The 14,071-nt window shown below is 50.2% G+C and overlaps 1 protein-coding gene across 25 annotated transcripts in view; it reads right to left on the bottom strand.

The window, feature by feature from the left end:
* CAMK2G (calcium/calmodulin dependent protein kinase II gamma) overlaps positions 1-6,619 on the bottom strand; it is a 277,514-nt gene extending 270,895 nt beyond the window's left edge. For 8 of the 25 annotated variants that reach the window (XM_077346159.1, XM_077346158.1, XM_077346150.1 and 5 more), the window contains exons 1-2: positions 6,355-6,617; positions 5,491-5,585 (exon numbers count right to left, since the gene is read on the bottom strand). In XM_077346159.1, the coding sequence (XP_077202274.1) occupies positions 5,491-5,585; positions 6,355-6,419 (160 nt within the window). In that variant the 5' untranslated portion in view covers positions 6,420-6,617. Of the gene's footprint in view, positions 1-4,778; positions 5,454-5,490; positions 5,586-6,354 lie in introns of those variants that run through there. The other 17 variants (XM_077346169.1, XM_077346170.1, XM_077346171.1 and 14 more) reach the window with 7 other exon arrangements.
* Between the last annotated feature and the right edge of the window lie 7,452 nt (positions 6,620-14,071).

The following is a 14,071-nucleotide window of genomic DNA, read 5'->3' as shown; positions in this document are numbered from 1 at the left end:
TTTAAAAAGCTTTAGTGTCATACTGTACTGTTCCCTAGCAGGCCTCTGCAAACACTCAAATGCCCACCAAATCACTGGTTCTTCACCGCAAATTCCAAAATGTAGAGGAGACAGCCATCGCTTCAGTCTGCAAAGAAGCCCCGGCCCTAGCCTCTAAGCAACATATTGAGAGTTCTGGTTACTTCCTAGTCTTTCCTCTGCTCACACTGAGCAGAGGAATAAAGAGCCCCTTTAATGCAAACCTCTGTCCTCTGCTCTCTCCCTAGATTCCTAAAGCAAGCCTTGATTCTACCAAGTCTTTACCTCTATCAAATCTCCATTCAATTTTAAAGACTACACTGTTCTTTAAATTATCTCTCACTTGTGTCATTTCCTTGAACTACAAGGACATCTTTAGGGCATCTAAAGTGGCTAGAAACACTTTATAGTTACTTTAGGCATATTCCTTGGAAGTCAGGGAAAGGAAGGAAGAATGGTATCGCAACACAATACTGTTGACAACAGAGCGAGTTTCGAGGCCTTTCAAAAATACCAGTAGAAGCTGGCCAACCATGTGCAAAGAGAAACTGAGGCAAACACAGGTCAAGCTTCTGAGCTCCATCCACTACAGATTCTAGGAGTCCAATCAAGGTCATGTCTTCTTCTTCTCCTGCCTAGTTTTCTACTGAGTGCATTTCGATCTTCCTCCATGGAGCTTGGGGCGGGATTTACAGCCCCCTCCTTTCCTCACAATAGCCCTTGAGTGTTGTCGAGGTTAAGTCATGAGAGAGTGATGTACCAAGTTCAAAAAGCAAGTTACATGGCAGGGCATGAATTCGAACCCAGGTCCTCCAGATCCCATCCCAACAGACTAAACACTGCGCCACATGTGGTCACTGTCTACAGCAATCCACTTAAGAAGCCATTAACAGTGCTAGCTTATCACTTTTCTAAAAGTACTTGACTGCTCCAACCACTTTCGCAGCAGAGGTGCAGAACAATATCTTGCATGAAGCAAAGACAAAAAGCCAGAGCAACACAAGAGGGACCTCTTGCCCAGATATTGTTTCCAGGAAATCTTGCAGCTTATGCAGACCACAAGCCCTCAACCAAATGAAACAAAAGTCCAGAGACACATGAAGGGGCCTTAGCCCAAGAGCACAAAACCAGCTGAGCAGATGTATCCCACCATCCCTTGAAAGCTGCTTGCTCGCAAAGCAGGCAGAAACAAAATGGGCACTTGTACTCTTCAAGCAAAGAACAGCAGGTCCCAGATGCCCTGCCTTGACTTTACAGAGACAAGCATGAAGTCCAGCAATGGCCATGCCTCGAAAAGCTAGACCTAGCCACAGTGATGAAACTATCTGAACTGCCAGGCTGACAATTTCATTTATCAAATGGTAGATGAACCCACAAGAGGTTCAGCCATACTGGACTTAATACTGACCAACAGGCAAGAGTTGGTGGATGAGGTGAAGGACGTGGGGACCCTAGGGAGAACCGACCATGTCCTCATAGCGGGAAGGGAAGCAACCTCCCCTTTTGAGACGGGGAGGCAAGGAAGCTTGTAGCCAAACAGTGTTGAATTTTCGTAGGGCAAACTTTAATAAACTCAGACATGATGAGTGTCATACCATGGACAAGAATGCTGGAAGGGAAGGGAGCATGTGAAGGGTGTTGCATGCTCAATCCTTGACTATCTCAGAAAGACGAAAACACTGCAGGAGCTCTAAGAAGCCTATTTGGATGAACAGAGAACTTCAAGAGGAACTAAGAAAGAAAAGGGAAATGTTCAGGAAATGGAGGGAAGGACAGAGCTCTAAAGAAGAGTACCTACAAGTTACTAGGCACTGTAGATCAATCATCAGAAAGGCCAAAGCCGAGAGTGAGCTAAGATTGGCCAGGGAAGCCCATTTTTCAGTTATGTGAGGAGCAAACATAAAGTAAAGGGGGCAATAGGCCCACTGTTGGGTGCAGATGGACAAACTCTAACGGAGGAAGCAGAGAAAGCAGAAAGGCTCAGCGCCTATTTTACATCTGAGATGGCAATAGCCAAGAGATAGTGTCTGGGTGGCAGGTTGCTGAGAGGCATTTAGCTGCACTGGATGAGTTCAAATGCCCTGGACCGGATGAAATGCACCCAATGCGCTCAAAGAACTTTCCGGAGAACTTGCACAAACCTTGTCCATCATCTTCAGGACCTCTTTAAGGACTGGAGATGTACCGGAGGACTGGAAGAGAGCAAACGTTATTCCGATCTTCAAAAAAGGCAGGAAGGATGACCCGAGAAGCTACAGACCAGTGAGTCTGACCTCTGTTATGGGTAAGATAATGGAGCAGATATTAAAGGGAGCGATCTGCAAACATCTGGAGGACAATTTGGTGATCCAAGGAAGTCAGCATGGATTTGTCCCCAACAGGCCCTGTCAGACCAACCTGGTTTCCTTTTTTGACCAAGTAACAGGTTTGCTGGATTGTGGAAATTCGGTTAATGTCATTTACTTGGAATTTAGTAAAGCTTTTGATAAGGTTCTCCATGATGTTCTTTTGGATTGAAGGACTGCAATCTGGATTTTCAGATAGGTGGATAGGGATGTGGTTAGAGAACCGCACTGAAAGAGTTGTTGTCAATGGACATCAAACTGGAGGGAGGTGAATAGCGGGGTACCTCAGGGCTCGGTGCTCAGTCCAGTACTTTTTAACATATTTATTAATGATCTAGATGAGGGGGTGGAGGGACTACTCATCAAGTTTGCAGATGACACCAAATTGGGAGGACTGGCAAATACTCCAGAAGATAGAGACAGAGTTCAACGAGATCTGAACACAATGGAAAAATGGGCAAATGAGAACAAGATGCAATTTAATAAAGTTAAGTGTAAAGTTCTGCATCTTGGTCAGAAAAATGAAAAGCATGCCTACTTCCACTTCTAGGTAACACTGTGTGTGAACGAGACTTTGGGGTAGCTGTGGATTGTAAACTAAACATGAGCAGGCAGTGTGATGCAGCGGTAAAAAAGGCGAATGCCATTTTGGGCTGTATCAACAGGGGCATCACATCAAAATCACAAGATGTCATAGTCCCATTGTATACGGCACTGGTCAGACCACACCTGTGTGCCGTTCTGGAGGCCTCACTTCAAGGACGTAGATAAAATTGAAAGGGTACAGAGGAGAGCGACGAGGATGATCTGGGGCCAAGGGACCAAGCCCTATGAAGATAGGTTGAGGGACTTGGGAATGTTCAGCCTGGAGAAAAGGAGATTGAGAGGGAACATGATAGCCCTCTTTAAGTATTTGAAAGGTTGTCATTTGGAGGAGGGCAGGATGTTGTTCCCATTGGCTGCAGAGGAAAGGACATGCAGTAATGGGTTTAAACTACAAGGTAAGGCAGCCGTCTGAAAACTTTGCCCATGAGGTTGGGAGTTCAATCCCAGCAGCCGGCTCAAGGTTGACTCAGCCTTCCATCCTTCCGAGGTCGGTAAAATGAGTACCCAGCTTGCGGGGGGGTAAACGGTAATGACTGGGGAAGGCACTGGCAAACCACCCTGTATTGAGTCTGCCATGAAAACGCTAGAGGGCGTCACCCCAAGGGTCAGACATGACTCGGTGCTTGCACAGGGGATACCTTTACCTTTACCTTTTACAACGATATAGGCTAGATATCAGGGGGAAAAAATTCAGAGTAGTTCAGCAGTGGAATAGGCTACCTAAGGAGGTGGTGAGCTCCCCCTCACTGGCAGTCTTCAAGCAAAGGTTGGATACACACTTTTCTTGGATGCTTTAGGATGCTTTGGGCTGATCCCATGTTGAGCAGGGGGTTGGACTAGATGGCCTGTATGGCCCCTTCCAACTCTATGATTCTATGTGATCCATGTTCTGGTCGCTTCTGAGTTAGAAGGACTGTCATGCACTCTGTGCCAGTTTGGTGTAGTGATTAGGAGTGCGGATTTCTAATCTGGCATGCCAGGTTAGATTCTGCACTCCCCCACATGCAGCCAGCTGGATGACCCTGGGTTCGCCACAGCGCTGATAAAACTGTTCTAACCGAGCAGTGATATCAGCGCTCTCTCAGCCTCACCCATCCCACAGGGTGTCTGCTGTGGGGAGAGGAATGGGAAGGTGCCTGTAAGCCGCTTTGAGCCTCTTTCGGGTAGGAAAAAGCGGCATATAAGAACCGACTCTTCTTCTTCTATCTGGAGCTGCCCTGGAAAATCACCTGGAAATGCTGATTGGCCCAGAATACAATGGCCAGGCTGCTTACAGGGATCAGATCTCATCTGTATTGAAAGATCTGCCCTGGTTACCCATATGTCCCTGGGCACAAGTGAAATTGCTGGTTCTTACCTTTAAGGTCCTAAATGGCTTGAGGCAAGGGTCCCTGAGGAACCGTCTCCTTCTTCCTTCTCTAGCCCACCAGATAAGATTTGCCTCTTAAGCCCTGCGCTCTGTGTCCCTGCCTTTAAAGGGAAGGGGGACAACTAGACAGAGTATTTTTGGTGCTGGCTCCTCACCGCTGGAATGCGCCACCCCTGGAGGCTTAACTGGTGCCTGCTTTACAGTCTGTTAGGCACCAGGCCAAAACACTTCTTTTGACCCAGGCTTTTAATTATTAGCTTCTTAACGGTCTGCTGCTCTTGTATGAATAGTTTTTATGCTTTTTCATCCAATGTCTGATTCTTGTTCAAGGGTGTGTGTGTTATTTGTGCTGTGTTTTTTATACTGTAAGGTGCCTCGAGTAGGACTCTCTGAAGATGCAGCACAGAAATGTTCCAAAGACAGAAAGGAGAGCCACTTACCGAGCTGTGTCTTCCAGCAGAAAACATGGAACCCTTTCTCTGTGATGCGGCTGGCCACATCTTGCCAGTATGGAGACACATCACATTGGGGTGGGGGGAGAAGATATGCCATGCGACTAGGCTCCATCAAAAACACAAGCTGCCCAAAACTAAGAGACATTGCAAGTGCTGGACAGAAGGCACCTGGTTGCTCAGAATGAGTCCTGAAGAAAAACTCTTCCAGCCACAATACATAGCCAGATGTCACTATTCTTTTTCGCCAGGCATCAAGATGCTTGTTAAAGTAAGCAGGTGTCCTCTCAAGAGCTCAGGAGTCTAGTTGGTGACAGTATGTGCCATGTTTGGGACTGGCTCAACCCTGTGCAAGGCTGTTCAGAAATAAGCCTGACCCATTTCAAGGGGTAAGTTGCCATAAGCCAACAGCTGGTCTTTCGCAGGGTACCTCAGTTCTCAAGATGAGCACCACCAGGCCTTGGCATCAACAAGCAAGTACACAACAGAAGAGCCACCACCACTGGGAATGTCAGATGGAGGCTCTGGGGCCTGATCTACAGTGGAAGCTTTCATCCAGAACATGCTTGATTTCCTTTTGTTCCCCAAACCTATCTATTTCAGATCCCTCTCGTTCACGGAACACTAATTAAAAATACACACCCCAATTCCCCATCACATGTATACACGACTGCTCGATCTAGGTCGTGTGGACCCTCACCTCTGGCCGACAGCTTCTTTGTGTTGATAATCTTGGCAGCATATTCCTGGGAAGAGGATTTCTTCACACACCTGCGGACGACGGAAAAGGCTCCCCTGGAAGAGAGAAGAAAGCCCGGCCCCTGTGGAAGTGAACCTTCAGGAGTGTTTTGCCAGCCCCAAGCATCTGTAAGAGCTCAGCCCCAGCAAGCAAAGGGCAGGACAGAGGCTCAAGCAGGAAACCAAACCGGGTCTCCTCAAAGAGCAAAGCAAGTAAGGCCTCTCAAGCCTCGGCGCCCGACCCAAAGAACAGGGGGACCTTCTGGCCGGCAGGAAGGTTTGGCGCTCCCTCGCTGTCCCCACGGCTGAGACTCTGGGGGGGCACTTCGGCCAGACAGCTCAGGGAAGCGGCCGGGACGGCAGGCGGCTCCGGCCAGGACTGCGGAGGCCCGGCAAAGCAACCCGAACGAAGGGCGGGGGAGAAGGTGGCAGAATCCCGGGCGGCCGCGGCACCTGCCCACCCCTCCCCCACTTCCCCAGGAGTCAGCCTCCTTTTCCGCGGTGCGGCGGCCGCTGGGCATTTCCCGGGCACAAGGCGAGGCGCCCCCTGGAGTGACCGGCCAGCGGGCGGGAGCCTCCTTGGAGCGAGCGGACAGCCGCCGCGTCCCTTTGCGGTAGTTGCGGTTGCGGGGGCGCGAGAGTGCGCGCGCGGGAGCCGAGAAGTTCCGGCCTGCGGAGGGGAGCCCTCGCCAATCAGCGCCCCGCTTCCCGCGCCCGAGTCACCCCGGGGCGCGCTGTCTCCGGCGGCCTCCGGATCGCACGTGGGGCTCGGTCCCGGGCAGGGCGAGGAAGGCAGCGCTGAGCGGCGAGCGACGGGGCTGCGTACTTGCCGAGCTCCTCGTAGAGCTGGTACTCGTCGGTGAAGCGGGTGCACGTCGCCGGTGTGGCCATGGTTGGGCTCCGGAAGGCGGCAAAGCCGGAGGGAGTCTCAACGGCGGCGGGGCTGCCGCGGGGACATGGAGCTGGGCGAGGCTCCGGCGCGGCTCTCCCGACGGCTGGCACTTGCCTGCCTGCGACTCCGGCCTGCTGGTGCCGGCGCGTCTCTCCGCCCAGCTGTGCGCTCCCCGCCCGCTTCACTGCGCACAGTCACCGCTCGCCTCGGAGGGCGGGCGGGCGGCCAGCACCGCGAGATCTCCTTCCTAGACGCCTCCTCCGCCGCCTACCAGCTGGCCACCCGAGCCGGAGGTGTGGCCGGAGGGGCTCCGACAAACGAAGGAGCGCCCGCCCTGCGCTTGCGTGCGTCCGGCCCCGGGCCGCTAGCGCTCCGGCGGCTGCTTATCTGCTTCGGAAAGGCGCCTCGGAGCAGGGGCGCGCGGCCAGGGGTGCTTTGTCTCCCCCTCCGGGAAGGGTGCCCCGCCTCGGAGGCCGCGCGGCCAAGGGACCCCTCCCTCCGTGGTCCTGCGGCTTCTGCCGAGAGCGAGCCCCCTTGCCGTGTCGCCATGAAGGCAGCCGCTTGGGAAGGACGCGCTGCCTTCCCGCAGGGCCTCCCGGGCGAGCGGCTCGGGGGCGTCAGGAGGCCATCACCAAATCTCACGAAACAGCCCAGGCCCTCGGTTGCCGGGAGGAGGGCCGAGCCGCAGGGCCGCTGCAGGGGAGGGGGCGGGCTACCTCTCAGCGCGAGCTCCCTAGCCAGGTGGCTGAGGCGGGCGGGCAGGGCTGGGCCCCTCTTGCCTCGGCCAGCCTCGCAGGCTCCTTCCGCCGTGGCCCCGAGACAGTTGCTCCGAAGGCACTCTCCGGCGGAGCCCCTCCCGGGCCAGGAAAGACGCTTTCAAACCCTCGAGGACATTCCTCTCTCATGGCGTTGTTGTTTGGATTCTGCCCTTCCTAGGCTGGCATCAGTCTCAGGAATAGGACATATAAAGGAAGTTAAACACACACCAATAAAGTAAAGTTTTCAGGGTCAAGACTAAAGATTTAGGGTGTATGTATATGAAATTACATAATAGCTGCCTCCTCCCTATGATAAATCCTTGGAGGACTAATCAGTTGGGTTTCAGGCCACCACGTTCTTGGGGCCATTTCCCACGGCGATCTTTGTTGCAAATTGTTTGCGGAATGAAAAATCGCCATTTAAAATAGTGGAATTCGTCGTTTTGCACACCTGGCTTTGTAGTGGAATCAGTTGCGTTTTTTTAGCGTTTCCCACAGGCTTCCGGTCTCGGCAGAAATCGCTAGAAAGGAAGCGCTATTGCCAAGCTTGTCCCGCCCCTGGCCGTCAAGCAGCCAATGGGCAGCCGTTAGCATGCTCCCAAACAGCCCCTTTCCCTTTAAGAAAGCTTTTTTAAAAAAAAAAACAGACCCATAGCAACGAATCTACGTAGATTCCTTGCACTGGAGAGACCCATCCAGCTGCCTAATGTGATCTATCGTTTGATTGTATGATCGTTGGCACGCTGCCTCGAGTGATAAAAAAAAATTCCCCCCCCCCTTCTCACGGGCTCGATTTTCGGCTGAATTTATGTGTAAAAAATAAAGGGACTTTATTTCAGCAAACGGGCTTTTAAGTGATTTGTGCTTAGTGACTAAAGGTGAAGGACTGAAGCCAGGGAAGCCTCTAAACAGAAAGAGGCTCGCCGGTGCGTTTATCCCCGCTCGCTCCGAGAAAAAAAAATGGCGATCGCTTCGCCGGAAGTTTGGAGGAGAGATCCAGGGGGAGGGACTTTGAAGAACCAGCTACAATGGTAACGCACAGGTCTTTAGCGCTATTGTTGCAGATTGGTTGCAGGAGTGTATCGCTATCCGGAGGGTGAATCCAGTTTTCTGGATTCCCCTGAAAGCGCCACAACGAAGCGCTTTTGGCGGGTCGGTTTCAGGATTGTTGCAGATTGTTGACGACGTCGTGCGTTATGGCAAATTAGTAGCGTTTTCAATCGGCAACCATTGTGCTATTTTTAAGCCGTGGGAAATGCCCCTTGGTGTTTCCAGACCTCAGCTGTGGGCCTGTCAGAACAGCTCTAGCAAGTTCCGCATAACAGTTTGAGGTCCTGCACGGCTCTCATTAGGCAGAGTGTTCCACCAGAGCCAAAAAAGCCTCTTTGGGCCCAGGGATCCTGAGCAAATTTTGGTTACCTGATCCTTGGGGGACAGGCTGGAAGGGGTGGTCCCATAGAATGGTGTTCCCTAACCGGGCTTCGGACCAGTACCGGGCCGTGGAGTCCTCGATACCGGGCTGCGGTGTCGGGGAGGGAGGTGGGGGTGGCAGCTAGGGTGCCTCCCACCCCCCCTGCAATGCAAGCTCACTGTGCAGAGAGCGATCGCCGCACTGTGGGGGGAAGGTGCAGGCACTGGCATGCCGGCGGACGTTTGGGGCGCCGGCACGCTGACACAAACGCCCCAGTGCCCGTGCCTCCCCCCCCCCCCACAGCGCAGTGCTCGCTGTGTCAGGAGGCAGCCAATCACGGGGGGAGGCACCCACGCATCCAGTCCCCAGCCCAAAAATGATTGTGGACCACTGCCATAGAAGACAGTCCCAGGCCATTTAGAGCTTTGAAGGTAAGAACCACAAGCTTGAACCTGATCATTGTGGAATCAGTGCAGTGTACTCCCAGTAAGGACCCATGCTGCCACATTGTGGACAAGTTGAATTTTCCGGAGCAACTTCAAGGGCAGCCCTTCATACAGCAAATTACAGTAGTCTAGCTTGGAGGTGATTGTTGCACATCATGGTTACATGGGATGCTAACAGGTAGGTCAACCTTTGCAATCTGAACTACGATAGATGAGGTATCTGGAATCGAAGCTGTCAAAGATGTCAGTTGAGTCCCATCAAGAGCCAGGAGTGGCACTGCCTCACCTGTGGCACACCAACCCAGTCAGAGGACCTCTGTCTTGGCTGGATTTAACTTGAGACAGGCTACCATAGTCTCCTCTCTATCTTGAAGTCTTTGTTTTATTCTTAGCTGGAATCAATCACTAATACTCAAGGCCTGTAGAGCAGGGAAGGAAAGAGAAGAGAAAATGAAAAGCAGCTCCGCCCCACAGAGACCAGGTTTCCTGTAGGAAGAATGGCCCTCCCTTGGTCCTTCTGTACTGCTCTGCGTTTGCAAAGCACTCCCCCCCCCTCCCCGAACTGGATGGGGTTGCTCTGTGATCGCAGTGCTGTGCCGTGGGAAGAAGGAAGAGTCATGCTGACTCAGTGGAATGGATGGTCCAACTTCAAACTGCTTGGGGAAAAATTACTCCTCCCCACAAAGAAACTTAGGGCAGCAAGTAGTCCTGGTCTTCTGTTGGCAGGGAGGGTTTTCTTTTGGGGAGGACAGACAAAGCTTGGATCAGCTGTGGTTGGAAGCATAGTCCATTCTGTCCCCTCCAGGCTCTGCTTCCTTATTCTGCATGTGTGAACTGGGCATTGGAGTCAAGTGGCTGACTCTTCAAAGAAAAGTTGGTTTTTATACTCCACTTTTCAAAGCCTAAGGGAGTCTCAAAGTGGCTTCCAGTAGACTACCCTTTCCCCACAGTGGAGACCCAATGAGGTAGGTGAGGCTGAGAGAGATGGTTATGTGAGAACAGCTGCTGTGACTAGCCCAAAGTCTCCCAGATGGTTGCATGTGAAAGAGCAGGAGATCAAACCTGACTCGCCAGATTAGAAGCCACCACTCTTAACCATTACACCAAGGGCAGTTGCCATAATTTTCTCCCATGCCAAATGGCTGCCTCCCCAAGGCTGGCATCAGCATACTCTGTGAAGCAGGTGCCAGGGCTTGCTACTGCCACCATGATTGCTACTAGGCAGAGAGCTGCCCGAGGTCAGGCAGCTGTGGCTGGCTGCCCAATCAGGCTGCTTCAGCCGCCCCTGTCATGTCCAACAACTTCATTCCCTTTGGCTCAGACCACTGACAAAGCAGGCAGATGCTGTCTTCCTGCAACAGATGGCGACCACAGCCAATGAGAATGTGGGGAAAGGAGAATCAGCCAATCAGAGGGAGAGCCCTCTAAGGCCTAGCCTCCCTGTGCTGTGGGAATCCTGAGGGGAAATCCTTCCATTTGGGGGTGACTGGAAGATTCCTTGCCAAAGATTTTAATGTTGGACCTGTTTTAGCAGGACAAAACAGCTGGGGGAGGGAGAAGAGTAACTCTAACATTGGTCCCTGAGAGCCATTGTGGGGTAACATTTAAAGAACAACAACTTTTAACCTGGATTTGAGTCCCCATATGCAGCCAGGTGGGAGACCTTGGGACAGTCCAAGTTCACTCATTCTCTCAGCCACACCTCCCTCACAGGGTGTCTGTTATGGGGAGAGGAAGGGAATGTTTCTTCTCCACAACAACCCCATCCAACCTCCAAAGCAGCCTTTTCTGCCTAGAGAGCTGATCTTTATAGTCCAGAAATGAGCTGTAATTCCAGGAGCTCTCCAGGCCTCACCTGGAGGTTGGTTACGCTTGGGTTAGAAATATTCCTGGATGTTTGGAAGAGGGCACAGAGGGTGCTCCAAAGTAGCCATTTCTGCCTGCAGAGCTGATCATTATAATCTAGAGATGAGCAGTGATCTAGAGACAATGGTAAAGGCTTGCAGACTGAGGCTGGGGTTGAGTGGTGCAGGTGTGTCACTCCTGGGCTATGGGCTTTGGCCAGCCCTTACTAGCAACTGTGTATTTTGGGGCACAGGCAGACAGACAGACCAGCATCGGTCTTGCAAGTATGGAAAGTGCAGGAAGATCTAAATAAAGAATATTTACAGCCTGAAACTGTAAATGGTGAACAAGTAAACGGCTGGAGAGACATGGGAATTGAAGTGACTTTTCTCAAGTTTGGCCTGGTAAATAAAAATAAAAAGGTCCTACGAAATCAAAGGCATAGGTGGACCAGAATTTCAAGCTTTACAGGAAAGTGAGACTTTGAGGGGAAAGAGGTGACCCGCTTTTATCAGGCAACGACTTGGCCTTGCGGACAATAACAGGGACTGCAAGTTGCCAGCAGTGAGTCTCAGGCTTCAGAAGGGCAGATATCACCAGCCAAGCAACAGACTGCTAGCTGAAGAGTGTCTGTGGCCACATGCATTCCTTTTGAAGGGAAGCATATGAGGGGGGAGAGCTTTCCATTCAGCCTAACTGTCTGAAGATGAGCTGTACATCAAGGGGCTCTAAGTCTTCGGGGAGGGCAGTATATAAATATGAATACATACATACATACATACATACATACATACATACATACATACATACATACATTCTCAGGCCCCACTTGGAGGCAGGCATCCCTAAACCTCAGTGGGATACAATGCTACACAGTCACCCTTCCAAAGTAGCCATTTTTGCCAGGGAGCTGATCTTTATAGTCTGGAGATGAGCACCAATTCCAGCATATCTCAAGGCCCCACCTGGAGGTTGGCTGTCCCTGGTCTGAACATATTCCTTGAAGTTTGGAAGTGGGGCTTCAAAAGTATGTAATGCCCCCACAGCCACCTAGCATCCCCTGACTTATTTCAGATCAAGAAAACATTGCAGAGGGGGAGTGGTTTAAGATGGCGTCCTAAAAGGATTGCAGTGCAATCTCTGAAGCCTGACGGGTCAATTGTGGAAGCAATTGGCAGAAAAGAGGAGGGGTACGCAAACCCCACCTCACCTTTCTACCCAGGAAGCTCTAGGGAATTCTTGGGGCCGTCTCCAATCCTTTAGGGAGTATATCTCCCTGGATTACAGGCTGTCAGCGTTTCGGGTCAAGAGGACGTCTGCCATATTCTGGACTTCTCTTTCTCTTTCTTTCTTCCTTCAAGAATTTACTTTGACCCTCTACTACGATTTACTGCAAATGAATGCTGTGAACTGAGGGGAGGACATCTGTCAAATTCCAAGATATCAAGACATCAATTAACGCACAGAGACGCAAGTATTTCTCCGTTTCTCTTTCCCCCCCCCTTTTTGCTCTGCCTGAATCCACCTCGATATGAGGCAGGCTAATTCTCTTCCCTAAACAGAAGAAGGACTTAAATCAACTCAAACTAATTAGTAATAGCTTTTACTGCATTTGTTTTGGTTTTCAGAGATAAGAGATAAGAGCCGTGGGTGGGAGGATCTCGCGAGAATTCTGTTCCAGTACAAGACACTGCTTTACTGACTTCAATATGTCACATGCCAGTGCCAGGAACGTCGGAGATCAAAACAGACTGTTGCTTTCGCTTAGGACTCTGTAGGACCTCTACTGGCTATTTGCAAAATTGCCTGAGATTAATTGACTTGCAAGCCTAAAACATGTCTATGCTAAAAAGAATGGCTCATCTAATAGAGAAACAAACCCAAGATCTGAAAGCATTTACAGAAGGCTTGCTTAAAAATATTTTCAAGGAGATCCAAGACGGCAGGGAAGAAGTCTCTAACAGGAATGATGGATCAATAACAGTGGCTGGTGATAGCTCTAAACAAGGTGGAAAACTATCAGCAGAAGAGAAATTTGAAACTATGGAGATGGAAAAGGGGATGTCGGAGCCTTGCAGCCTAGATAAGGACACCCTTCTTAAAAAGACATACAGCCACTCCAAAGCAACAGTACATAAGAACCAATCAAAAGATATATGGATCTGCTGTGAAAGTAATCGATTTAAAGGTGCTTCTCGGAAAAAAAACTGTACTGATATTGGAGCCCAGGAGGTACAACTGCCTCAAGATTCACCGATGCATACTCCGAGGGAAAGACTACAACTGCACTTTCTATGCCAAAGGCCAACTGGACAGAACACAAGTCAACGGGAACAACAAGATGCAGCAAGCCTCGATATGAGACCCCCTCAAGAAGACTGGGGAACAAAAAGGAGAAGCAGTGGCTGAAATTCTTTCTCTCCTTTTTCTTTTCTTCTGTAGCCACACAGGCAATATAATCAGTTAAGAAGTTAATGTGGGGTCTAAGATCTTCTAAGTAAGCTGAATCTGTATTATTAAATCTATCTTTGCAGTGTTTCCCAGCCCAAAATTAAAGCTTAACTAAAAGGAGACACCTAATGGAGTGGGTTTAAGAATAACAGATGAAGACTATATTTTACTGCTCATTGTAAGTCTATACTATTATGTAAGTGTGGGGTCTTAGATTTCCTATGCTAGCTGAATTTGTATTATAAAACATATATCCACAGTGATTCCCAGTTTAAACTTAAAGCATAACTAAAAGGAGGCACCTAATCGAGCAGGTGTAAATGAAACCAACGAAGACTTTATTTTACTATTTTTTGTATTAACAACTTATACTTATATAACTTATACTCATATAACAACTTATATATTTTTCTTCTGTACAACTAAGTAGGCCTCTGTTCCTAAATGTGGTGGAAATGTGGATGGCTCTAAGATTGTGTTAAGTATAAATTGTTTTATAGGTGTTATGGGACACCAAAAATGACCGTTAAAATTGTTAAAAACTATGAGCCTAGGACAGGGGTAGTCAAACTGCGGCCCTCCAGATGTCCATGGACTACAGTTCCCAGGAGCCCCTGCCAGCGAATGCTGGCAGGGGCTTCTGGGAACTGTAGTCCATGGACATCTGGAGGGCCACAGTTTGACTACCCCTGGCCTAGGAGGTACAACTGCCTCAAGATTCACCGATGCATATTCTGAGG

The sequence above is a fragment of the Paroedura picta genome, chromosome 7 (assembly GCF_049243985.1).
Source record: "Paroedura picta isolate Pp20150507F chromosome 7, Ppicta_v3.0, whole genome shotgun sequence".
Classification (NCBI taxonomy): Eukaryota; Metazoa; Chordata; class Lepidosauria; order Squamata; family Gekkonidae; genus Paroedura; species Paroedura picta.
Note: the sequence above shows the minus strand (reverse complement) of the source record. Positions and strands in the feature narration are given on the sequence as shown.